General features: G+C 48.4%; 1 protein-coding gene across 1 annotated transcript; it reads right to left on the bottom strand.

Annotated features, from left to right (window-relative positions):
• Nucleotides 1–7551: 7551 nt before the first annotated feature.
• Nucleotides 7552–16937, bottom strand: LOC125943389 (solute carrier family 22 member 12-like). The gene is made up of 4 exons (XM_049662679.1): nt 16819–16937; nt 11432–11654; nt 10479–10774; nt 7552–9316 (listed from the first exon to the last, which is right to left on the bottom strand). The coding sequence occupies exons 1-4, from the start codon at nt 16935–16937 to the stop codon at nt 7552–7554; spliced, it is 2403 nt and encodes an 800-aa protein (XP_049518636.1).
• Nucleotides 16938–27258: the final 10321 nt, after the last annotated feature.

Here is a 27258-nt window from a genome sequence, read left to right as displayed (position 1 = left end):
TGAAAGAGGAACTTTAATCGGCAGATACGGTTGCGCACTGTCACCGGGGTAATCCACTGCGTCTTACGAGCTCACCAACAGACGCACGGCCGTATGTATTAAAAACAAACCTAACTACTTTATGCTGTACACGTTCAAATTTTTTAAATATTGGTTAAAGTTAATGGGTTCCAAATAATTACGGCATATTGCAACAACGGACGAATGTAGGAATTGTACGCCAATAAACGAACACTAGACGAATATGATTTTAGTGAACGCCTCAAGAAAAACAGTTTACGCAAAGAATTTACAATAACAGTATCTATGTGCTTCGTCCAGGAAAGCTCATTGGCTATCCATAGGCCCAAATATTTGTACTCTGTTACCTCTAATAGAGATATGTTGTCAACACTATATGCAAATTGAAGAGGTTTTTTTTCTTATGTGTGATTCTCATAAAAACAGTTTATTTTAAATAATAGACATTTGCAATTGTTCGCACCAAGCAATGACCTTTGCCAGGTCATTATTTAGACGCACCTGATCATCAACAGAAGATATATTTTCATACAAAATACAGTCATCTGCATAAAGTTTCATGGAAACTGAAAGTTCTGCGACAATGTCATTAATAAATAATAGAAAAAAAAGTGGTCCCAAAACAGATCCCTGGGGGACGCCAGACGCAACCTCCGCATTGTTAGAAGAAGTATTGTTTGAGGTGACGAATTCAATAATTACGACAAAACATACCTAATGCTTTCACCTCAGCTTGAGATGAGACTTCGCGATGACAAATTTTGCCACTTGTTTCTTGCGGGTGCTGTGTGGGCGCTGCCATGTTGCCACGGTTAGGGTGGCTATTAACCGGTGACAACTGCCACACTAATTCTCGGTATACGGCGTGCATGCGCAAAGGTCCTAACATGTCGCATTTCGCTGTATACCGTATCGTGTAGCAAGCAAAAATAAAGCTCTCTAGTGTAGCCAATAATCAGCCACTTACGCCCGGAACTATATAACGCTGTGAAAGGATGCCTGTCGTACGTTTGGCAGTGCTGCAGCCAGCTTGTGAGCGGAGTATAAGCAACCACGGCGGGTGAGACTAGGAAACGAGACAGCAGTGCGTCGAACCAAACTTCTTACTTCTCTTCCTTAATATATGCCAAGGCGCTGGATGATCGAAGGCATCGGCGTGAATGGATTATTCGCAGAAATCAATTTACGCCGATGGCTTCGAGCACCAGAGCGGTATTCCGGCAGTCATTTTTATGTATTTCGGAATGGGGCAGCCTCCGGCCATTCCAGGAGATTTTCAGTATTGTTCGGCATAATAAAATGCATGTATAGTGCGTACACGCCACCTTGGCGTAGTGAGTTTGGCGGTCTTGTGATGTTGCGTGACATACATGCGAAGTGGGCGCCCCCCAAGAAATTTCGACCATAAGCGGAGGGCTATAATGGCGACAAAAGTAGATTAGAAAATAGGTTTTCTTCCATTGTTCGGCCGAATCATGCATATTCAGTGTTAACACGTCATCTTCAGCTGGGTTGTTTTCGTGACTTCGCGTGACAGAGAGGCGAAGTGGGAGTGGCCCGAAATTTTTTGATCAAGTGCGGAGGGCTCATGGTGGAAACGGCATACAAATCAGATTGTAATTGGGAATACCTTTGTGTTATAGCAGCGCCTGTATCTGACACGCGCGGTAGGTCTTGTTGATAAGCATTGGCGCTTTCATACGAATAAGTGGCCTGACACATGCGCTTGAACAAGCTTATAAATCGGTGCTGTGTTTATGGGAATAAACAGTTGGCATAGCAGAGTTAGTCCCTGTCTATTCTCCGTGTCTCGGTCCAAATGTTTGAGTGCTAACTTTTCCAGTCAACAAGATATGCTGGAGACAGCAAGAGCTCTTTATTTAAAGGCAGAGAGGTTTGCCGACCGTATAGAAGTGTTCGCCTACATGCTACTGAATGCGAAATTAACTGAGTCTGAAATTTGTTGATGAATATCTCAGAACCAAGGACAATTAAATAAAGCGAAGTTGTATTCGAATACGATTGTATTAACGTTTCAAATATAAACACAATCCATAAGCGTGATAGCAAAAAAGTAATATTATTACGCATTTTTGTACTATAATTTGTCGCGGAAATTGTGCCCACCAAGGCGCATAAACCGCCTGTGCAAGCAGACTTAGCGTACCTAACATATAGCGTTGGTTTAATATTGAAGACCCATCTTTAGCCTTGGCGCACACTCCCACAAATAGATGTGTTACATACACTATATAGTTTTATTTTTTAGTTGCGACCTTGTCACTGACTTACATGCATATTTAATTGCGATTATTGCATTTTATATTGTTCGCTTATTATTGCGATTTTTCTGTCGTTGTAATAACAGCCTCAGGCGTGAAGCCTCCCATTCTTTATTCGTATTCCCCTCTGGCGTAGATTTTATTTTGATACGACACATGCACGGCACAGCGTGTGTTCTGTTACCGTCGTTCTCGTGATTTCGAGCGTAAGCCAACTGCGACCTTATCATTCATATCCTGCGTCGCTGTACTATGACAGCTCTCAAGCGACAGCTGCGAAATCCGGCGTATACAGTACGTGACCTGTGAAAGACGCAACACCATCGCTTGTACGAGACGTTTTGCATTCGTTCGAGTGGGCATGTTGGAGCAGCAGGGATGCAGCCGGCCATAAACCCGTTCCTTTTCTTGGTGCAGTTCGCTGCACTTGCGTCAGGAAGGACCAGCTGCCCGGACAAATGCCCGACGCAGACCAGCCGACTCGCTATGGCGCTTTCGGCTCCGCACTGCGCAACTACGTCACCGGACGATCTTCACGCAACTGGAAGGGCGTCATCCATATCTGATGCATTGTCAGATACCCAATGTCCTGTTTTGTCGGCTAATGCTCGATGCGCGATACCGGAAATGTTCATCTACGCACGAGTTCTGCCTCCTCATATCGATGCTTCGCTATCGTCAGTGCCATCACCCCTACCCGACTGTTTAAAACGCCAGCGGCTTGCTGAACCTTCCAGTGGGCAGCAGGGATGCAGCCGGCCATAAACCCGTTCCTTTTCTTGGTGCAGGTTGGTGAAGCTCCTTCATATTATTGTAAAAAATCGAATAATGCATTTCTGCGGCTCCTACCATGCCCCAGTGTTCTTTACACCATTACTTCTGATTGTTTCAATGTTATCAAACTACTAATATTGTGTGGGGACATTGAAGAAAACCCTGGACCCGGTGACCTGAATTTACCACCAGAGTTAGCAGTTGTTGTTAAAACTATTGTTGCACATGTTGACTCGCGTCATGATGAACTAAGGATAACGCTTGACGACGTCAAAAAAAGTCAGATCGCCCTAGAACAAACTGTCTGACATTAACACTAGACTTTCCATCGTAGAGGACCGTGTAAATAATTTAGATGAGTGCCAAACTAATGGCCTGCAACAAGTAGTTGCGGACACAGTTCGCGAAGAAAGTGCCGAGCTTCAGAGCAGGCTAGACGATTTTGAAGACCGCGCACGTAGGGAGAACCTAATTTTTTATGGTCTTGCTGACTCGTCAAGTGAATCCTGGGCTCAATCGGAAGAAAAAGTTAAAGCTCTTTTATGTAGTAGCTTAGGTATGCAGTTATCATCCGACAGTATATCTAGAGCCCATAGATTGGGAGCCTTCGTTGCTACTAAATGTCGACCAATAATTGTAAAATTTACGAGCTTTAAAACAAAAGATGCTATATTTTCTAATAAGGGCAAGCTTAAAGGCACAGGTGTAAGCATTTCTGCAGACTTTTGCAAGGCAACTCGTAATTGCCGAAAGAAACTTACCGAGTATGGCAAGGCAAGCGGACAGCCGTTTTCCTTGCGACACAATAGGATGTTCATAAACAAAAAATGCTTCATGTACTCCTCACAAACCGATACTGTGTACGAAATTCCCCAGATTGCTGATCGTTCTCCGCTTTCGTCAATTGCTTCTACGTCACGGCAGGATAATCCACCAAAGAGATAGCAAAAGTCTTCTAAGAAGGGCGTGTCTACCGTAGGCAACATATCTTTTGTCTTTACAAACATTAGAAGTGTCATTCACAAACGAGATGATTTATCTTCTATCGTTGATGATTGTGCTGCAGATGTGGTTGTACTGACAGAAACTTGGCTTTCAAGTAAAATCACTGATAATGAAATTTTACACTGCCACAATGATTATAAATTCTTTAGATCTGATTGAAGCGGAAAAACAGGCGGTGGTGTGCTTATTGCAGTATCAACGCGTCATTTCTGTCAAGTTATACCAGTCATATCTCCACTAGAAATTGTGTGCGCATGCGTTCGTTTCGGACATCACGAAGTAATTATTTGTGCCTGTTACCGCGCACCTCAGTCTTGTTCCACGTTCTGTGATTCTTTGCATGACACTTTAAATAACATTCTAGTTCGATACCCAAATTCTCCCCTTCTAGTTTTAGGTGATTTTAATTTCCCAGATATTCTGTGGGATAGCAACCATGGCGTTATTTGTACGCATACTAATGAAAGTTCTAATTTTGTTAATCTCTGTCATGATTTCAATTTAACCCAATTAGTTAAAAAACCTACGCGAGTTTCTGCTACCTCATCAAATGTGCTAGATTTAGTCCTTACTTCAATCCCAGATGTGTTTTCAGCATTTACATATTTGCCTGGGCTAAGCGACCATTGTATCCTTCACTTTCTTTGCAACTTTCCTTTCGAGCGAACGCCACAGCACAGGAAAATTATAAGAGATTATGCTAGAGCGAATAGCGCCGCTATTGACGTCGAAATGCAATCTTTTTGCGAATGGTTCCTGCGCTTCTACACGTGTAATAGTGTAGAAGAGAACTGGGCAATTTATAAAACAAAAATGCTTTCGCTTATCGAGAGATATGTGCCTTTGCGTAAAATTCATTCTAAGTTTCGCTCTCCTTGGTTCACTCCGCTGCTCAGCCGTCTACGAAACAAGAAAAAAAGAATTTACAGAAAAGCAGTATCAAGTGATAAAGCTGACCGCTGGACAGCTTATCAAAACTGCGTCTCTGATTACAAGCGTGAACTTGAAGCGGCCAAGCGCAATTGCTTTTCAAGCACTCTTCCATCGCTGCTTCGAAATAAACCGCGTAAATTTTGGGAAGTGGTTAACGGCAAACCGAAACAAGATATCCAACTATTTGATGAGACGGGGATTGTCATACCATCTGATATGTGCTGTGTTGCTCTGCATAACGTATTTAAATGTTCGTTTTCTGATGATCAGTCTTTTTCATCACCCGTATCTAATAACCTCTTGTTTCCCACGATGGATCCCATAATCATTGACTGGGTTGGAATAACAAAGCTCATCGAGAATCTAAAGGTATCTGCACCCGGCCCTGATGAAATAACTGCTCAGTTTTTGAAATGCACTGTGACCCACTCATCTATCATTTTATCTAAACTTTTTGAGCAGTCCTTAGAATGCGGTGTGCTGCCAATTGACTGGAAGGCGGGGAAGGTGGTGCCAATTCCAAAACAAGGTAATCCTTCATGCGTTATCAACTACAGACCCATTTCGTTAACCAGCATTCCCGGGAAACTTCTGGAACACATCATTTTCTCTAATCTCGTGCTATTCCTTGAACCTAACAACTTCTTTAGTAAATATCAGCATGGTTTCCGAAAAAATTTTTCATGTGAGACACAACTAGTTATGTTTACTAATGACCTGTTCTCATCTCTACACCGAGGTTCTTTCATTGATTGTATCTTTTTAGACTTTGAAAAAGCCTTTGACACAGTATGCCATCGTCTCCTTCTTCTGAAATTAAGCAGACTTAACATTGACCCCTATTTACTTAAGTGGATTGAATGCTTTCTCGACAAACGAACTCAATTCGTATCTGCTAACAATTCCGTTTCACCAACCTGTTTTGTAACTTCTGGTGTGCCCCAAGGTTCAGTCCTTGGGCCTCTTTTATTTCTTATTTACATTAACGATTTGCCGGAGGAATTGACGTCTAACATTCGTCTTTATGCTGACGATTGTGTTATTTATCGTGAAATAACTAACCCAGATGATTCATTTTTACTTCAATCTGACCTCAACACCATTTCTTCTTGGTGTAACCAGTGGTTAATGAAATTAAACGTAAAAAAATGTAAAATGATAAAATTTTCTCGTGGTAGTGCTGTTTCTACATCCTCATACAAAATTAACAACACTATTCTGTCCTCTGTCACTTCCTATAAATATTTAGGTGTTCACATTACTAACAACCTGTCGTGGCAAACTCACATTGAATACGTGACAAACTCCGCCAATCGAACACTAGGTTTTTTACGTCGCAATTTTTCTCGCGCGCCCTCTTCCCTCAAACTTACATTATATAAAACGCTAGTAAGATCTAAACTAGAGTATGCTTCATCAATTTGGGATCCACCTACAGCACAGCTAACATACTTACTTGAAGCCATTCAGAACCGCTCTGCACGTTTCATTGTATGCAATTATTCCCGCAGTGCCAGCGTATCTGCCATCAAAACTAGCCTTCATCTGCCAGACCTATCATCAAGAAGGAAACTCGCCCGGTTATCACTCTTTCATAAGATGTACTATACTAACCCAGGAATAAAAAATGACCTTTTTATATCACCCCCTTATATTTCATCGCGAATCGACCACAACGTCAAGGTACAAGTACCAACTTGCCGCACAAACCTTTTCTTCAATTCCTTCCTGCCAAAGACAGCATCCGAATGGAACCACCTCCCCCGCCTCGGTCGCCAGCAATCCGGTTCATTCATCCTTTCAAACTGCTGTTTTTAACATTATATAATGATTCACCACTCCTCTCTGTAACGCCATCAGGCATTGAGTTTTATGTTAAATAAATAAATAAATAAATAAATAAATACTGATCCCTGTCAAATTGAATTGCGCACTCGTAAATTCGGACTTGCTAAGTGTTCCCACACACGTGAAATCCTTACCCTTTCTGCGTACGTGTGGTCCCCATGGCAATATCATTCGCCTTTTTCCGTTTTCATGCAAGGCATTCTTGTGACGCGACGACTAAACGTCTGCCTTTTATCCCACTGGGGTTGCCTCTATCTTAATTGTCACATTCAGAGTGCAAGGTATATGGCCTCTGCAAGGAATACCGCCAATGCGCGAGTCAGGTCGCGCGTAAGCTGACAGAGTTGAATTGAAGAAATGTCATAGTTTTAAAAGCAAGAATAACGAATGTAGTCGCCGTTTACTTGACTTCCGAAAATTCCTTGTAAATTTTAAAACATCCTGCCATTTCCTTTTCTCTCATTCTGTTTTAATCATCAAGCCGAGTTGTAGCAGCTATCGACGAGAACGCTCAAAACAAGAAAACAATATTTTCGATAAAGACAGACGCGAGAAGAATACACTGAGATCGCCAGGGTAAGTCAGGGCGTTAATACGGAATCGCATTGCGCACACGCAGAAGATAAGAGTGCTCGAATAAATATTTCTTTTGTCGTCTACGTCGCCCAATAATTTCAATGCCGCGAGTTCAATAATTTCCTCTAATGTTTACATGCTGGAGCACATCGGAAACAGTGTGCTTCATCGTCTCCACTTCTACATCGTAGACGCTTTCAGCCAGTGCGACGTTCTTGGTTTCCGGGAACCACCTGATCAGAACGTGCGCAGACACCAGAGCGCACGCCACCACAGCAAGCGACGCACAGTCGTGGCAGCACTCGGCCAGGTCCTTGAGAAGCGTGGCCAAGGTCACGCCGAACCTGCTGAAAATCACTGCTACAGATAACCCGAGGACTCGCATAACGGTGGGGAACAGTTCGAGGCTGTATAGTTCCACAATGGCATCAGCGGCGAACACCGACGTCAAAGCCAGTTGATAGAAGAACTGGCTGGTGTGAGCACCTCGAAGCGTGGCGCTCAGGCACGCCGAAAGCGTGGGGAGAATCGCCAAAGGCAAGACAGCCATCAGGGCACCCTTTCTGGGGTAACATTTCAGCATTAGGTAGGCCCCAATCATGGCTGTGCTTCGAAGTATAACTTCCGCGAGCGCCTGCCATATTGTCAATGCTCGCGGAGTTAAGTTCCAGATGCCGAACAGGCAGAAGAAGAGACAGAACCAGAGGGCAGAGGCGATGACCGTTCGGTACCTCAAAGATACGTTGGAAAAGAGATCCAGCACCGACATCTGCAGCAGTTCCGTGGTAGTTTCCTTCTGCTTGAGGCTTAAGCTGTGCCGATCGTCGGCGGCTTGCACAACCTCACTGGCGGGAGGTGGGGTATCTTTCACTACAGCGCCGTTGACCGGGATAATGCGCTTTTGGACTCGGTGGAACTCGTCCAAGTGACCAGTCGCCAGGAGCCACCGTGGAGATTCATCGACTAAACAGATGCTGAATACGAGGAGGCACGTTGGAATCAGACTGAATGCGCTCACTACTCGGTGGTGCAGCACTGAAGTCTCCAGCAACGTGACAGCCATACTGCCAGTGACGTAGCCGGAGTGCGCGCTGAGGACGTAGGCGTCTCTGTGACTCGGCGACGTCGTCTCGAAAAGCAGCACGATAGTATTAATTCGCAACATAGTCACAGCAGCAGCAAAGAACACGCGTGCCAGAAGGAACACGGAGAAGGCCGTGGCGAACGTCTGGGCGGCCGACGCGGCCACGGCGATCGGCACGCATGCCACGATGACTTTTCGGCGGCCGCGTTTGTCCGACAGCTGGGCGAGGAGCGGCACGATGATGCAGCTGCCGATGTTGTAGTACACGGTGACCAGGTACACCAGCCAGGCCCTGTCGCACACCAGGCCCCAGTAGCTGACCACCGTGTGCACGCCGGGCTCGACGTCGTACGCCCACTCCTTGCATGCCACAACCTTGCGGCTCACATTCTCCGCGGGCCGAAACGAGGCAACCATGGCGATGTCGTCGTACATCGAGCAGCGACTGTGTCTGCCGTTCTCGTCCAGCGGGATGTTGTTGTTTTTCCACTGGGTGCTGTTCACTCCCGGCGGGGGCTTGCACCAGTAATCGAAGGACGGAGCCAGCAGCTGCACGGAGAAGTTCTGGAATGATGCGGCAGCGGTAGCCAGGTAGGCGCAGGCAAGCAGGCACCACTGGTAATAACTGTGTCCCGAGATGCGAGCTTCGGACGGCATCGCAGAGCCCTGGTTTCTGAAGACGTTATCGATTTTCTGCATAGTGACCGTGGTGATGCTCGGCGTCGTGGCCTCCTCGTGTGTCCGTATCACCGGATGCCTGGCGTCGTCCGAGTATTCCATCTGGGGCGACCACCTGCGAATGCCGTGAGGTACCGTGCTTGCTAGAGTCATATAATGCAGTGGCGCACCGACAGGGGGGGGGGGGGGGGGGCGTTCGGGGGTTGTAACCCCACCCCCCCTCCCCCTGAGGCCGAGTTAACCCCCCTTTTGTTTAACCCCTTTTCTTTCCTTGCGCCTTATTCAGTACTGCAACTAAGATGTAAGACGCGCAATCGTCTGCACACTCGCAACCTTGCGCAAAAAGCGCATTTTTTGACAATTTCCCGTGAAGAAATTGAAATCAGTGCTGTTTAGATGGCATTGGCAAACTAAGGCAAACTGTCAACCCCCCCCCCCCCCCCCCCCCCGGCAGAGATCCTGGGTGCGCTACTGATATAATGTGTCTTCTTTGTCATCTTTGCAAGCCAGGCAAGTTCTGCAATGGAATTTCAGTCCTATATTGTTGCACGTATACGCGTAAGTGAGAAAAACGATGACCGGTGAACGTTAGTGGGTGTGCTTTCGAAGCACGTTCACCGGTCATCGTGTTTCTCACTCACGCGTACGTTCAACACTACATATACGTAGTTTATCTCCCGCTCTTTTTCGTTACCAGGTGTTATGACAGGTTAAGTGAGGGAAGAAGCACCCTGCAAGCATATACTGCTATGCATGTAACATTAGAAATCAAGCGTGTCAGAAGCTTATAAATTTTCAGATTCGAAAATACCAATACCCCTTTACTAAAAACGCAATCGAGAAGGCATGAAACGGACATCATTACGAATAGAAATAAGCAACTGGAGTGAACAGCGGCAAACCCGTGACACTAAACTAAAGCTTAAGAGCACCATATGGTTTACCCAAACACGACACATTGCTGACTGCCGTGCTTATCTTCAGAAATGCTGGAAAAACGATACATGCAGACTATAATAAGCCATGATAATGAACCTGATCTGAAATCAACTGACACATGATTTCAATTTAATACTAATGCTCATGCCATGTAGCGTGCATCTGTAGCTGCAGGCATTTCCGGTCACTTTAGCTTTGATGACACAAACCACAGGAACTCACGGACTCTGCTGCAACCTATGCGCACATCGCGAAAAGTTGAGCCTGGCTAAATATAAGCTATAGCGAGAATTGTGTGACATATGGTAAATACATTCATGTGCACCAATTATACGCACCCAGGCCACTGCTGGCCGCGCTGCTGGCCGCGCTGCTGGCCAGTATCGTTTCCCTCGACACGTTGCCGCTCTCCAGTCTCTTTTGTACTTGAAAGCGATGAAACTTGGGGTGGTATGAACTGCACGTGGCTTTCCCCGTACGGCGCAGTCTTTCCTCCTCCGGAATACTTGCGGCCACTGCTTGACTGCGTTCGATCCATCATGTTGCTGACGATATACTGCGGCTTTTCAGGAGCAGTAGTTTGAACACTGCAAGAGTCGCCTGCTCTGTAACGGACCAAGCTGTCCCCGATGACCTTTTCGATGTTCGCATGCTTTTTCAATGATGAGGAGTTCCGGCTTAAACCTAACTTGCAAACAGCGTTCTTGTGGCGTCGGCGTTCATATGGCAGTGTCCCACACGTCCTGCTACAAGCACGGTGGCCGCTGCGGTGCTGTAGACAAGTTTCTTCCGATTTGAAAAAGACGACGTCGACGGTTTCCCCCGTGCACTCCGTTTTGCTCCTGCACGTCACCTTGTCACGACAGAACTCGGATTTGCCACTCGACGTACTCGTCCCATCCGGTGGCTGACGCATCTTGTGGTGGTTTAGACTTTTATAAGGCTCGGTTCCGACGCGGTCGTGCACACCATCCTCCCCAAGTACTTCCGTGGGTGCGTCATGCACAAAATGATAACTCGCAAAGCCAACTTGTAAGCCGAACAAAAGTCCCTGGCTCGACGCGCTGTCAGCTTTACCGATGTTACCAGTTCCATAGTACGTAACGTTGCTATCCTTCTGCCTCCGATGTGCCGCGCCTGGGCAGTCCACAGTTTTGTGCGGAAGTCCTTGATAGCTCCTGCGCGAAGTTGGTGCCGTCGAGGGACTGTAGTGAGTTTCGCTACGAACGCCGTCGTAGCTCCAAGCGCCCGCGGAGTTAGACCGGTGAGACGCGTCAGTCGAAATGCCCACCTGACGAGAGACCTCTTCGCCGCTGGACGCAGCAGCGCCAAACTCCACGCACCGCTGTTTGACGATGCCAGCGTACTCTGCAGACACGGCCTCGCCACGAGCAAATTCGACACGGCTGGAAATGGCGTAGGCTCGACTTCGACCCTTTCTATGTCCGCTCTTCTGTTTCTGTTCGTAGGCCATCTTGTTCTTGATCTCGTCCCCAAGCAGTGACACCTTCCCACTACGGTGTACCAGAGAAGAAGCAGGTAGCTTTTAAGAGTTCCTCAAAAAAAAAAAAAGAAAACATGACACGTTTTGATTGTACAATGCAAGTTGAAAAGCGCTGTGCAGTGAGCGTTATACCACAAGAATATATAAAAAACGTTCAATAATATAGCCGAGATTCAAAATAAAGTGATAGAAATAGTTCTGTCGCGGTAAAACGAGACAGGAGACTGTGTGCAATAAATCAGAGAAAGCGTGGTGGCGTTCCGAAACGCTTATCTTTCTGCTCTAAGGCTTTCTTCCGCCCATAATACGGAGTTTTCTCCACCTCAGTCAGGGATGTTGCGTCTTCATCTGGGATGACTCTCGCCGTTGTAGACACCCTCTCCAGCTGCCTCTCCTGCCTCCTCCCATGTCAGAGCCGACGTCCCACCTCCTCCTTAGTGAGGACCCTCTCCACTTTTGAAGACAAGGCCGTCTTGGCCTGCTTCAGACGCATTTGGCGTATCGGCGACCTGGGCATCTCGTAACCACTTTCAAAAATAAACGGTCGCTTAGATGACCTGTACGTGTCGTATGAACATGAAAATGGTAGTAAATGATACCTCGTCATGCCGAGAATACGTAGAAATCGTCAGCAACAAAGGATATAATAAAGAATGAGCAGATCCCACGCACGGTGGGAATCGTCGTTATTGGAAGCACTTTACAGTCAGCTGGCTATGCAGCATTGTTTGCGGTTCCAAAACGTTACAAGGTTGATGAATGTGGTGTCTTATGGCGCATGCGTTACCAGGTTTACCAATGTGTTTGTGTAAATCCAGTATTTCTGCGTTTGACGCGAGCACAGTGTAGTAGAATTAACGCGAGCGCGTGTGTGTGACAACAACAGCATGACGACGACGGCGGTAACGACGATTGCATGATTTCTGCGGACGATTGAATTCATGTGAATGAGCGGCATATGGAGGTGCTGTAAATGGGTCTGAAACGCAGAAACTAAATGCTCACTGACGGCAGCACGTGGCATCACTTAGAGGGCACAAACGGGTGACTTGACGGCGATACTGTATACACAAATTGAAGCCCGTGTGCTTTTTCGGACGAGTGGCGTGTTGCAGCTGTTCACCTTGGCCGAGCCGTGATGACGCTTCCATATAGTGGAGTTCGATGCAGCGTTATTGTACCCGGACACCTTGTGCACCAGGAAAGAGCACGCCTCGATGTTTGATTAAGCATCCTGGTAACGACGAAAAGGGCCGTGAAAGTCCGGTACGAGCTTTGGGAGGAACGAGGAGGCGGCGCGCTGCTGTCCGGTGCTCGGAAACCAACGTTCGTGGGAAACTTGCTTTTCAATCGCTGTTTGAACGGATGCAACCACCATCCGGTGTTCTGTTGCCGAGATGCCGGAATCTTCTTACGCGTAAGAAGATTCTGGGCGCAGATTCTGAGCGCAGATGGTACACGAGAATCAGAAGCGAGAGTCAGATTACGAAGCTGGAATGTCGATGCAACGACCATCATGGCATCACGAACTCGAGCATATAGTCATCAGCCCAGCTTATTAGACAACTTGGTCTTCTTCTTTCTAGGGTTTTACGTGCCAAAACCAGTTCTGATTATGAGGAAAACCGTAGTGGAGGGCTCCGGATTAATTTTGATCACCTGTGGTTGGTCCACTGGGTCGGCATAGTTCTTGTCGTTGTATACGATGTCATGCCATGCATGCCATGAATTTAGCTAATTCTTGTCATGCATGTCATGACATGTGCATTCATGGGAATCATGTGATGGCTTGACATAGAAACCATGCCATTTATTCCAATAATTTTATGACATACACGGCAAGACATGTCATTAATGTCATACATGCATGTCATGACACGCATATACGGAATATGTCCAGTTAAAGAAATGCGTGGATGAAGTGTAATGTGTGACGGAAGCCCGTCTGGTTGGGATGATACATTTCTTGAAAAGTAGGGGTCATGACACCAACAAAAAAAAAAAAGGATTTAAAATCGTTGTTAACTTTTCGGCTCCCCCACGAGCCTCCCGTGGGGGAGCCGAAACGTAAATCATTTATTATTTGGTGTCTTGATGCATTCCTTTAAAAAAATTAAATACATGGCATATAATTTATGTCGTGAGAAGATTGTCATTAATGTCAGTTCCATTTTCTAACATGATATATATCAGGATATAGCGACATGGACGAAATGACATGACATACATTACGTGAGTGATATTACATGTATGTCATGACGTGATAGTCCCGTACTCCTCCTATCCAAAGGAAATAAAGGTTGATTGATTGATTGATTGATTGACTGATTGATTGTCATGAATGACATAACTAACATAAGGTGACAGCGTCGTGGTCATTTCTTTACCTGGATATGTATCAGGATATGTGTGGCGAGTCGTGCGCGCATGACATGACAAGAATGATATGGAATGACATGCTCATACATGTCTTGTCATTAATGTAATGTCATGTAATTCATGGCATTCATGTCATGACACACATGTGATTCATGTGATGACAATTATGTAATGCCATTCATGGCAGGTTATGCCCTTATGTCATGTCATTCATATCCAGATATATATCTAGTCATGGCATATATGTCGTGACACAAATGGTATGTCATTCATACCATGAAGGTCGCAAGTGAACTGCCGGGTGCCGTTTTAAACCTAATAACTTTATTTGGCTCTCTCGACAAAGAATATCATGTCATCAATGTCAGGTCACGCATGCGTTTCAATCATATTCTGAAGTAGTATATATTGAGCTAAAGATACGACCACGACGGCATCATGTCATTCATACCGTTTATGTCGTGGCATACATGCGATGACCAATATGCCATGTCACTGATGTCACGACATGTCATTCATGTTATGTATTCGTGCATGTCATGCCGCACCATGCCTATTTTGATATATCCAGTTGATGGCAGCCCGACTAGTAGGATTTTTGGGAATTATAGAAAGGTAATTTAGTAACATAGGTCAACTCAGTTCTGCCTTTTGTGTCAGTTCGGCAGTTGTATTCGCATTCCGTGAACTTAATGCGCCGGTTTTCTGCTGTTTCTGGATATCGATCACTCCAGTACAGCTGCTCACAGAAGTCCTCGGAACACAAAATACACGTCAAGACGAAATATCGGCGCAGCCTGAGCGCCTGTCGAGGAACAGCAACCTACAAGGTCCACCTTCATCTTGCAGGGTGCACGCACAGGCAGCGGGCAAGTGGACCTGTAATGCTACGGCATTCTTGGAATGTAAAAAAGCGTGAGCACGTAGTGTAAAGGTGGTGCACGCCAACTCAATACACCGAACGTACAGGCACAAAGCACAATTTGTGTAGTAACCTTGGTAGCACCAATGGCATACATAAGGTAGAAAACCCGCTCTTTGGAATCTCACAGACAGCGCTTAGATCAAAGGTAAACATTCGGCAGATAAATGCCTGGTTGGGGACAACTCAATTAAAGAGCAAAGAAAACCACAACCATGTTCACCGCGCTTTATAAAATTCAGTGCTTAGATCACTCGGCCAAATCAGCAACTTCGCTTCTTCCGGTAAAAATTGTATGGTTCCCTGTATGCCACTGCGGCCTCGCGAAAGTGCCACTTACATTCTGATGTGAGCTAATAAGCTGGTCCAGTTCTCATTATTCCTATAGCAATTGTACAGACACCGGCAGTCCGCTTCGGGCGAGGGTAGAGAATGCAGAACTGGAGTTCCGCGGGCTTCGGTGCGCGGCCGTGCTGGAAAGCAAACACCGTTCGCGTTCCATCCCGGACGTGACCCCATACGGTGTTTTCTGACGCGCGCGACGGTCTATGCTAGACATTGAAGAAGGGAAGAACTAGGAGAGAGTATTGCGTAACACGATTGAAGCCAGAAGTATTGGCCCAACACGTGATTGCCACTTCAGAGCGTGCGGTAGGTTTTCGTGCTTTGGAGCTGTATACAGCATAGAGTTTCACACAATTACTAGAGGGAACTTTTGAGTTATTGCCTACGGCAGCTGCATGCAGGACCGTTCAGCCAACAAGGGAATGATGGGTAGTAAATGGATTTGCCTAAACTTCGTCCTTCTGGCTTTAGATGGCTTAGTGACTTCGCAAATAAATCATTTTTGAGGATTTACTGCGTTATAAATAACTAAATAAACATTATTAAAATTGTCCGTCCGACGGCAGGATTCTCAAGCACAGGACCTCTAGCGCAGAAGCTCGATATTGAAAGCATGTCGCCACGGACGCTTTTTTCTTTATTTATTGCAGTGGTATAATAGTCAACCACGTAATGACAAATTCATATTTTACAATTGTTTCATATGTAACAAAGATTCCATACGGGGCACCCAATAAGGTACACACTTTTGCACTTTTTCCATTTCGAGAAATGAAATCAGACTCACAAAAGTACTCTATAGCAAGGCGAGCATAAACGTCTGCATGGCGAACAGCCATGCGTCACGTCCAAATGCAGAGCCAGTAACATAGTAATATCATATGGAAAACCATCCTCGCTATCAACCATTAGATACCTTATTCCCTGTGCATCCAAAGGGAAATTCTTCTTTAAGGACCTTTGCAGGACATCCCAGAAGAACAGGCCATCCCAGGAACAAGTGTTCAATCGTTTCTGGTTTTCGGCACAAGAAACAGTGGTCACCCCACGGAACGACGAATCCCTTTTTCAGAAAGCCATGCTGCTGAGCACGAGATCGCGGGGTCGAATCCCAGCCGCGGCGGCCGCATTTCAATGGAGGCGAAATGCAAAAACGCCCGTGTGCTTGCGTTGTAGTGCACGTTAAAGAACCCCAGGTGGTCAAAATTAATCCGAAGCCCTCCACTATGGCGTGCTTCATAATCAGAACTGGTTTTGGCACGTAAAAGCTCAGAAAGAAGAACATATCTTGTAGTCTCCGGGTTCGGCCAATTCCAAGAGGATCGCGCCACCGCACGAAAAGCCGTTTGGCTCCCCGAACGGGAAGAGGGAAAAAGGCGTCTGCTCTCCTCACTTCCGTGGCGCGCGTAAGGACGCGGGGAAATATGAACCTTCATAATTCCCACATCCCTCCCCCCTTATGACCGAACGCCCCCTTGACTCCAGTGGCGCAATGTTATGGCGGTCTCGCCACAACTAACCTACTCGCTGTCGCGGTTCCCTCAATGCAGTCGGCGGGTCGATGTCTTCAGATTCCTTCTCACCAGAACCCATTGTCTCGTGACATCCCCCGAAGTCAGTCACACCAGGGTCAGCCGACAAGGGCATGGTGTACTTGTTGGGTTGTCCATCGTCGACCTCTGATCGGATGGCTTGTGCCACTCCAGCCCCTCAGTAGCACGGCGCAGGGACAAAGGTGCACTCCTTAACGGGTCCTCCGAAGGTTGGCTCTCCATGCCGGCACTCGTCTCTTGCGTCCAGTGGGCCCAGGGAGTGCATGAGCGCGGCTATCTTCTGGAAGGCTAGTTGGTGGCTTGTCTGATCAGCTGAGGTGCAGCCGTGGCTCCGTGCCGTATGCCCTCGCTGACTTCTATGGCCAGCTTTAGCTGCTGCTCCATAGGTGTGGTTCTGTGTCCGGACTGGCTACGGTCTGTTCTGCCGACTGCGGGTATTGTAGGGGTGCGCCACGGGGGTCGATGGACATTCGCTTGCCTGCCCACGGGTTCGCAGCGCAGGCGCCGCAGCTTCCACAGTGCCTTCCCTCCGGAACTACCGCTTCAGCTCACCGACATGAATTGGTCCGCTGATACGACCTGTGTTCAGATGTCTCAGCTTGTAGTTAAGTCGCGTGAGCTTCTCAGCAACTTCGAAGGGTCCAACCCATTTGGGTGCCAAACCAGCAGCAAACCCTGTGCTCGCGTCGCTGAGCGCGTGGTTGCGTTTCAGGACTAGGTCTCCCATTTGGAATTCCATGTCCCGATGCGCTCGGTCATAGGAGGCCTTTTGACTCGCCCTTGCCTCTGCGCGGTTGCGATTCGCTTCTATCATGGCGTTTGCCAGGCGATCATGCAGCCGCCGTGCATAGTCGGCAATTGGCGTTCTTGCGCCGGCTGAATCTGTCCGTTTGGATAAGATTGTGTCCGTTGGCGTCTGGAGGTCTCTCCCGACCATCAGGAAAGCTGGCGCGAAACCTGTCGAACGGTTTTCACTCGTTCTTAGGGCGAAGGAGATCGCATCTAGGTGCTCGTCCCAGTCGTTGTGCGCTTGGGCGTATGCCCCAAGTAGTGGCTTCACATCTCGATTCCGGCGCTCCGTCACATTCGACTGAGGATGGTAGGACGTTGTCTTCACCTGCCGGACACCCATCGCTGCGCATGTATCTCCGAAGATTTTCGACGTGAAATACGATGAGTTATCGGTGATCAGCCGCTCTGGGAACCCATAACGGCAGTTTTTTCAGGACCTCCTTCGTTGTCGCTGCTCGTAGCGGGTAGAGTTCAGCGATTCCACTGAAGTGGCAAGTGATGACTAGCACAAATTTGTGCCCTCTCTTACTGCGCGGCAGCGGCCCGATCAAATCGCACGCCACAAGTTCCCATGGCTTTGTGCTCACAATCGGTTGCAGCAAGCCGGGCGGCTTCCCGCCTCTCGGCTTTCTTGCTTGGCAGACGTGGCAGGTTTGCACGTATTTACATACATCACGCTTCATGCCAGGCCAGGTTGCGAATCGACAGAGTTTCTTCCATGTCTTTGGTGCGCTCCCGTGGCCATCTATGTCGTGGTAATGCTGCAATGCCGCTCGTCTGAGCTGGCGCGGGATGACGGCTTTGAATCTCTAATTTGAGTCTTCTTTGCCTGGCACGTATTTCAGCAAAACTCCGTCTGCATCAAGCAGATAGCTCTCCAGCTCGGTCTCAGTTGCCCTAGAGTCCGCACCCACCGTCGTACCGGCGGTTTCCATGCGCTCTCCGACTCCTCTCTCTGGGTCCGTCTCTTCCCTGAGGCTGGCGACCAGGTTTTGACAGTGAGTGTCGTCATTTTGAGCCCTGATGAGCTGATCTCTGCTGAATGCAATCTCGAGGGGCGGTCTCACTCTAACGAGATGCACGTGCTCTTGGTTTTGTGCCGGCGGGGTTTTCCCTTCTCCCCGGCTTCCCCGCGATGAGAGCGGCTCGGCTGCCCCCTCCTCCTCCTCGTGACCGGCTGGTAGGGTGTCCTTCACCGGCGCCCGTGACAGCGCATCGGCGACCACGTTTGTGGTTCCTTTGCGATAGCGGATCTCTAACTCGAAGCGCTGTAAGGTCAGGGCCCAACGCGCAAGCCTCCCGCTCGGCTCACGGAGGCGGGTCAGCCAAGTCAAGGCCATGTGATCGGTCTAGACTGTGAACCTTGTTCCTTCTACGAACATCTCGAATTTTTGGAGTGCATAGATCATTTCCAAACATTCCTTCTCCGTCACTGAATAGTTGCGCTCTGCCGGCGTCATCGCGCGGCTTGCGAATGCCACCGGGCGTAGCTCAGTCCCTTCTGCCTGAAGGAGCACTGCACCAATTCCGAAATCGCAGGCATCTATCTGTCTGGATCACGAAATGCCTGTTTAGGTCCGGTAGTTTCAGTGAGGCTGTGTCTGCGATGGCCTGAGCGAGATGGCGGAAGCTTTGCCGTTGCTCCTGCCCCCATTCCCAAGCCATGCCCTTCTTCAACAGTTTTGTTAACGGGGCTTGCATGCGTACGCAGTTGGGAATGAACTGTCGGTAGTAGCCTACCATCCCAAGAAAGCGGCGTACACCACTCACGTCTTGCGGTTCTGGAAACTCGACGATTGCTCGAAGTTTCTCCTGGTCCGGGGACACCTGCCCTCGTTCCACCCGGTAACCGAGCAAGCTCACTTCTGCTCTGCAGATTTGCGCCTTGGCCGGGTTGAGTGTGAGGCCGGCTGTCCGGAGTTTTCCCAGGACGTCTCGGAGATGATCCAAGTGCTCTTCAAAGGTGTGCGAGTACACGACGATATCGTCGAAATAGGCGAGCGCGTGATGCCATTTGGCGTCCCCAAGTACGCGGTCTATCAGCCGTTGAAACGTGCTCGGACTTCCGGAGAGACCGAAGGGCATCCGCACGAATTCGTAGAGGCCCCTGTGGCAAGTAAATGCCGTTTTCCACTCGTCGCCTGGTCGCATCTCTACTTGGAGATAACCTTTGCTAGCATCCAACGTATAGAGAAGTAGTTCGCTCCGCCGAGGTTGGAAACTATCGCGTCCACCCTTGGGAAGGGATACGCATCCTTCTTCGTGACTGTATTCAGCCGCCGGTTGTCCACACAGAGACGGGAACTCCCATCCTTTTTGGGGACGAGCATGACTGGGAAACCCCAGGGGCTCGTGGACCGCCGGACGATACCAGCCTCGAGCAGCTCCTGTAGCGCCGCGTCAATTGCCTCCCGTTTGGCAGGACTGACCGGTCTAGGGTTGGATTTCCAAGGCTGCGCGTCGCCCGTCTCGATGCGGTGTTGTACCAACTTCGTGCATCCTGGGCGGTCTGTAAACATCTTATCGAAGTCGTTTAACAACGATAAGACGCGGTCTCGCTCGTGCTCTGTCAGATCACCGACGTCCGCCAGGAGATCGCACCTTTTCCGATCCGGTCTCGGCGAAAATCCGTGTTGACAGGCCGCCCCCAGCAGTTTCGGCAGCGCGCGGGACGCGTTGTTCTCTTCGAAAAGATGCCTCCTTTCCACTTCGGCGAATACCGGTGCGGCGAAATGCGCGAGCGGCGCCAACGAGTGTTCCCGGTAACCACCGTTGCCGAAGTCGATCACAATGCCACTCTTCGCCAAGAAATCTCGGCCGAGGATTACTGGGACCGTGAGGTCCGTGGCATAGATCGCGCCCCACGCGAGGCATGTAACTTGTGCGCGCGCCCACCACGCTTGGGCCACGCCCAACTTATTTTTTGGCAACAGCGACGTCGTGCGGAACTGAGAGGCGTTACCAAACTTGACCGCCGAAATAACACACGCAAAACGCACTGTTATCGGTTATGTACTGAGCACCACTATCAAAAGCGAAGCGTCGACTTTCGCTGGCTTATCCATAAATCTTCTTGCGCTGTCATGGCCCCACAACACTGTTTCATTGCCTGCATTGTGGCGATGTAGCGCATAGTAAATAATTATCGGCACGCCACTCTAACTGCTTGCAAGGCGTCGGTGCGCCGTGGTGTACGACGATGCTGAGCAGTGCGTAGTGTTCTCCAACGACAACGTATCGCAGCTGTCGTTTGAGATGGCTGCTCTGTCATCGGTGATGTATCAGAGCAGCAGTGTCGCAAACACGGTCAGCGTCGAGAAACCCTCGCTTTTCTAGACCCTGTGCGATGGCATTTCTTCAACACAAGCACGGCACACTAAACAGTTGCAACACCTTCCTGCGTTCGAAGTCTAATTTCCTAACTCTACACAAGAGCCCTCACCCGCCAAAATGCGACTGCTGCGCTGTCGTTGCGATATCCATCTGCGATCGCTGTTAGCTCAGCAGCAGAGGCAATCGGCAAGCACATTGTAGTGAACAAAACACTCAAATTCTGCGTACATGCGCACGGAGGCACCTTCACTGGGCAAGCGATAACAAGCAATGTATTGTGTCGCTGGGCAGCACTCTCTTCATCGCAATGCATCGCGGAGGCTTCGCGCATGCAGATAAACTGGTGCATTTTCACTGTGCTGCGTCACTACGGACCCTAGAATGCCGCACAGCCATGTTGAAGCGACAGGCTACAGCCGTTGCCCCCGTCTCTATGGCTAGAGTGTCGTTTCAGTTGGTAAAAAAAAAATTAAATTATGGGGTTTTACGTGCCAAAACCAGTTCTGATTATGAGGCACGCCGTAGTGGGGGACTCCGGAAATTTGGACCACCTGGGGTTCTTTAACGTGCACCTAAATCTAAGTACACGGGTGTTTTCGCATTTCGCCCCCATCGAAATGCGGCCGCCGTGGCCGGGATTCGATCCCGCGACCTCGTGCTCAGCAGCCCAACACCATAGCCACTGAGCAACCACGGCGGGTCAGTTGGTAAAGCGGCGGCCTTAATAGCAGCCTGCAGTGAAGCACCTGCGGTGAACAGTCATGCCGCAGCGCTGCGTTGCCATTCCCCTAATGGACAGGGAATGGACAGATCATTGTCATGACTCACTTAATCGAACATAGCGCTGCAGCGCTATGAACTCCCGTATGAACTCCCTCGTGCGTGCGACCCTCTAGAATGTATCCGCTTGTAAGCTTTCACCTCACTGTCGCCACTCGCGGCAAAAAAAGTGCGAAATTTAATAATTCGCTCGATCTCCGTTTGTCATCACAAATTTATAGCATTCAAAACGAAAAACCGATACTTTAAGAAATAAAATGTTCGTTTTATTTCTTGTATTTTAAAGTATTCTATTGAGGGAAAGTGTAGATGCAAGAATGCACCGCATGTGCCCCGTTCGCATTCGAAAGAGGATAGACATATAATGCCCGAAAGAGGAGGCACGCCCTTGACGCGCCCGAGAAAGGCGTGGCAAACGGCTGACGGCAAGTGTGCAGATAGACAGCGGGACAGTGACGGTATTGCTAAATTGCGATAATACGTTGATAGCAACACGCGGCGCTGGCGCGTTTTGTTGCGCAGTGTTCTGTGCTTGAAGCGCGGAAGCACTGTGCTGCACAGGGTGCGCTCATGTTGTCATACGCGGCTTTATCTCGACATTTCTTTTTGCCTGCTGTTATTACACGTTCCTTGCTATCTCCGTTCACTGACTGCCATCGAGCAAACTCGGGTAAAACTCGTGCGAACGAGAAACTCGGCGCATCCTGCATAGCACCCCTGGAGAAGCTTTAAGTGGATGGATGGATGGATGGATGGATGAATGGATGGATGGATGAGGCTGAACCCTTTAAATCGGGCGGTGGCATACGCCACCTAGCCACAACTATTAACATATTTTGTACTTTCTGGTGGGTGAAATTTCACCCCTGCCTTGATTTTAGCCACCAATCAGATAACCTCCGTTTGGTTATTTCTACCCGCTTAAAGTCTATTTTGCCTTCACTGTCCCTAAACCCCAATGCTTTGAAAAAATCAGCCCCGTTGCTTTGCACTGTAGGGTTAAGCCCTTTACAGAAAAATATGAGGTGTTCAGCCGTTTCCTCTTCTTCTCCATACGCACAGCACAACGTGTCTATACCTTGGTGCTTGACTCGGTACATCTTAGTCCGCAATACTCCAGTCCTGGCTTCAAACAACAAAGAGCTTCCCCTAGAATTATCATAGATATTTTCTTTGGAAAATTTCTTGCTTGAAAGTTCTGTATGTTCCCAGTGCTGATTTCGTCTGCATCCCTGTTGCCACAGACCCCTCTCTGTTTTTTTTTAAACCTTTTTCTCAACCGCTGTTTCCTGGTTTGCACCCCTCCTGCAGTCCAAATATTTGATGTAACCTCCTGTATCCTATGCTCGCTGCCCTGATTATCATTAAAAATCATGACTGCCGATTTTTCTTTACTAAACTTCGAACCTAAGCTATCTCCCTCTTTACCACAGATGTCCATTAATCTCTGCAAGTCTTCCTTGCTGTCAGCCATAAGTACAATGTCATCCGCGTACATCAGTCCTGGTAATGACTGTTTAATCCATTCTCCTTGCTTGAAAAATGAAAGGTTGAAGCCAAGTTCGCTCCTCTCTAATTTTTTCTCCAATCCTTGTAAATACAGCATGAACAATAGAGGTCACAGAGAGCACCCCTGCCTAAGCCCCTGCTGTATCTCTATATAGGCCCCGATACTTTCCCATTTTATAAGCGCCTTGTTACATTTATAGATATCCTTTAAAAGATTACTTACTCCATCTTCCACATCTAGAGTGCCCAGTATGTCCCACAAATCCTTTTGGATTACACTGTCATAGGCTCCCTTGATATCCAGAAATTCGAGCCATAGGGGCCTGTGTTCCTTTTCTGCTATTTCAATACACTGTGTCAATGAGAACAGATTGTCTTCTAACCTTCTTTGTTTCCGGAACCTATTTTGTAGTTCCCCCAGCACCTCCTCGCTCTCCACCCATGCCTGCAGTCTGCCCTCTATAATCTGCATCACTACCCTGTAAACCACTGACGTCACTGTTATGGGACGGTAGTTGATTATGTCGGCTTTGTCTCCCCTTCCCTTGTCATGCTCATCCTGCTCAGTCTCCACCCGTCGGGGGCTTTACCTTCCATTACCGTTTTGCTCACTGCCTCTCTTAATGCTTTCTTAGATTTTGGGCCCAATGTCTTTATCAACATAATTGGGATGCCATCAGGACCTGTCGACGTGCTACAGGAACCCTCTTCTCTGCCCTTTCCCACTCGCTTTGTGCCAGTGGAGCCACTGCACTGACTAGTGCATCATCACCTGATTGAGCACATGCTATGTTTCGTTCTTTAAATTTTTCTGTCATCATTGTCCTTATATGTTCCATTGCCTAATCTCCTTCTAGCCGAATACCTTGAGCTGTAATTATAAACCTCTGCGCTAGGCTAGTCTTATTACTCAAGGAGTTGAGATGTTTCCAAAATTTCTTCGCTCCTTTTCTATCGTTTTTGTTTACTTCTGGCAACCATTGGCTCCCCTTTCTTCTAATCTTCTCATTGATCAAATGGGATGCTTCCCTTCTACAGCTTAAGAAGTTATTCCATTTTCTGTCTACATCAGCTTCTGGTTCACCCCTCTGCTTTGAATATCTGTGTTCCCTGGATCCTTCCTGACGTTTCTCTATGGCTTTCTTAACCTCCTCATTCCACCAGCTCTTGCGTTTACGTCTTCTGTTCCCTTTGGGCCTGACTCGAACCTTAGCAAGCTCTAGCTCAAATAGCCCTGTTAAACTTGCATCTGTCCATTCTGTTTTAGTATCCTCTGAAATTACTTCCTCAATTTGTTGGGTTGCTATTGCCAGCTGCTTTTCTGAGTAAAATATCCCAACCTCGTTGTTCATCTTGTCTCCTACCTACATTCATTTCTCTTCTAAAACTCACCTCAATACGTTTGTGATCACTACCTAGACTTCTGGAGCTATATTCATCTATGTTCATTACCTTTAGCCTATCATGCATCCTATGTGACATTAGTGCATAATCTATCGTCGACTGCAGGCTCCCTACCTCCCATGTTATGTGCCCTTCGCACTTCTCAGCGCTGTTGCATACAATTAAGTCATGCCTTTCACACATATCCAGCATCATGTTGCCTATTGAGTCTGTGTACCCGTCCATGTCTTCTATGTGTGCGTTCATGTCTCCTAGTATAATAATCTCGCACCATCCTGCTAGCTCATTAATGTCACTTGATATGCATTCCAGCATTTTTTTGTTTTCCTCTTTGGCATTTGCTCCTGTCCATGCACAGGTACACAAAGCCAAAGAGTGTCTGCTCTCCTGCCACTTTCCCTTTTAGCCATAAATGCTCCTTGCATTCCTGTTTGACCCTTTGCCAATTCATACTTTTATGAATGAATGCCCCAATTCCACCCCCTTTTCTGCTGCCCTCTGTTCTATTGCAATACTCCCATGCATAGTCACGATTACAGAGTGGTTGCTCCATGTCCCTAAGATGTGTCTCCAAAATCCGTATACCATCAGCTTTTCCTGCTCATCTATCTCCCCCACTTCAGCCTATTCCTGCAACCTTGCATGTTAATGTACCCTATATCAGAATAACCTTGTCCCTGCTGCTTACGTCTATTTCTTCTCCTACAGACTCTACATTTCTTGAATCTTGGGGCCTCTCTGGGTCCGTCGTCTACACTGGTGGCCTCAGGGCTCTGGGTCACCCCAAAAAAGCCATGGCTTGGCGCCCTATCCTACTACCTACCCTCTTGCCCGTGGCACCACTGTAGTGAATGCCATCCCGTGCAAAAGGGTGGGAGCCAGACTCGTACACGTCCCAGTTTACGTCCATTACGCCGTACCCAAGTGTTCGGCTCACACCCCTAATGACCCGGTTATGCTCAGCCACACACCGTTCCACCCCGATAGCGTGGCCCTGGACCTCTGGGATTGTGCATATGTTCACATGCACATTCGCAGAGGCTTCTCTGAGTTTACGCAACCCAACCTCTAACTATCTCTTTAGGTTCTGGCTCCTTCCCTTCAGCACATCGTTGAGACCAGAACAACCAGATTTTCGTGCTCCATGCTGTCCCATACCACCTTCTGAGCTTTTGCCATTGCGTCAACCATGCACTTCCCTGACTGGGCCTCCACTCTCACCCGCCCGTCTGCCTTCACTTTTGTAAGGACGCCCTCCTTAACCCTCGCTACGCTGGAGTCCCCCACCACCAGGACCCTTCGCTCTACACGTTCGCCTCCCGCCTGCGATTGCTGTCCTCCAGTTCGCGGTAGCTGGTTCTCCACCCGCCGTGCGCCACTGACACGCGGCGACGAGCTCCCTGCTGCTCGTACCGTCCCACCCGAAGCCTGCCGCGCTACATCGCTGTAGTGTTGTCGAGCCCCCGTGTTGCCGCCTGCTCTCGCCCGCTGTTCTACGGCCCCATGGTGTCCTTCGCTGCTCTCATAGCATGCCTCTGCCTGAGACTCCGCTCTGTCCTCGCCGTCAGCCTGTGCCATTTAGCGCCTCCACCCGCTCTTCCAGCTCGGCCCGCTTTTCCCGTTCTTCTTGTAGCTCGCCAGCTATTCGCTCTAGCAGGCTGGCCTCGGCCCCTTGCCTGTCAAGCAACTCACCGATCCGAGTTTCGAGCTCTATCCTCCGCTTTCGATCCACCTTCAGCTCCCCTTTGAGCTCCTCCACACGAGCTGCCCATTCCCCTTCCATCCGCCGCACAGCCCCCTTAAATCCTTCACACGACCTGCATGCGAAGCTAGCGTCCTCAGCGTCGGCTAAACTTGCGAAGTGCGTCTCGTCCAAATAGCACCAACGTTTGCACTCCTCGCACTGCACCAGCTCGCCATTACCCGTGGCTTTCCTAGCCTACCGCGCCATCTTCCGTCCGACCACCTAACGAGAAAGCCCGCCAAAATACCTGAACAAAGCCCCACGGTAAGCCCTACGGCAATCTCGCTATCCGGCTACCTCCGCTAGCTTCCCTTAACACGGTTTAAAACTGCCGTCCTACACTACTTTCACCTTGCAACACGTGCGTCACTACCCGCTTCCAAAAAATACAACTGTTCGTTACCTACTAACATCCAACCAAAATAACCAAGGAACTAAAAAAGCATGAAAAACAATATATATATAGGTAGCTCGGTTAACCTAACACTTCTATCAACAAAAAATGTCACAGTTTCGCCCTAAGGGCGAAGCAATGAATGCGATAGCAACACAGCAATGTCATACGAAACAATGTGAGCGGCTTTGGTAGCAATATGAATTGTAGTAAACATGAGCTGATAAAGTAAGCAGGTGTGCTGCGGCGTAAGTAGACCGACATGAAGAGAGACTCGATGACCACGAGAAGGCGCGTGTGAAACCGTGGTGTTGATGAGAAGCGCTTCCCGTGGGCAGCGCGTGCGAAGGGACACACCTGTAGTGCTGCACTGCCGATCCGGGCAGCATTGCATGTGTAGCGTGCGTTGGAAAATGTGGCCCGACTATTACTAACTGAATGAACAAGCGTGGTGTGAGC

The sequence above is a fragment of the Dermacentor silvarum genome, chromosome 2 (assembly GCF_013339745.2).
Source record: "Dermacentor silvarum isolate Dsil-2018 chromosome 2, BIME_Dsil_1.4, whole genome shotgun sequence".
NCBI lineage: Eukaryota > Metazoa > Arthropoda > Arachnida > Ixodida > Ixodidae > Dermacentor > Dermacentor silvarum.
The sequence above is the reverse complement of the archived record's forward strand: the minus strand, read 5'-3'. Positions and strand labels throughout refer to the sequence as shown.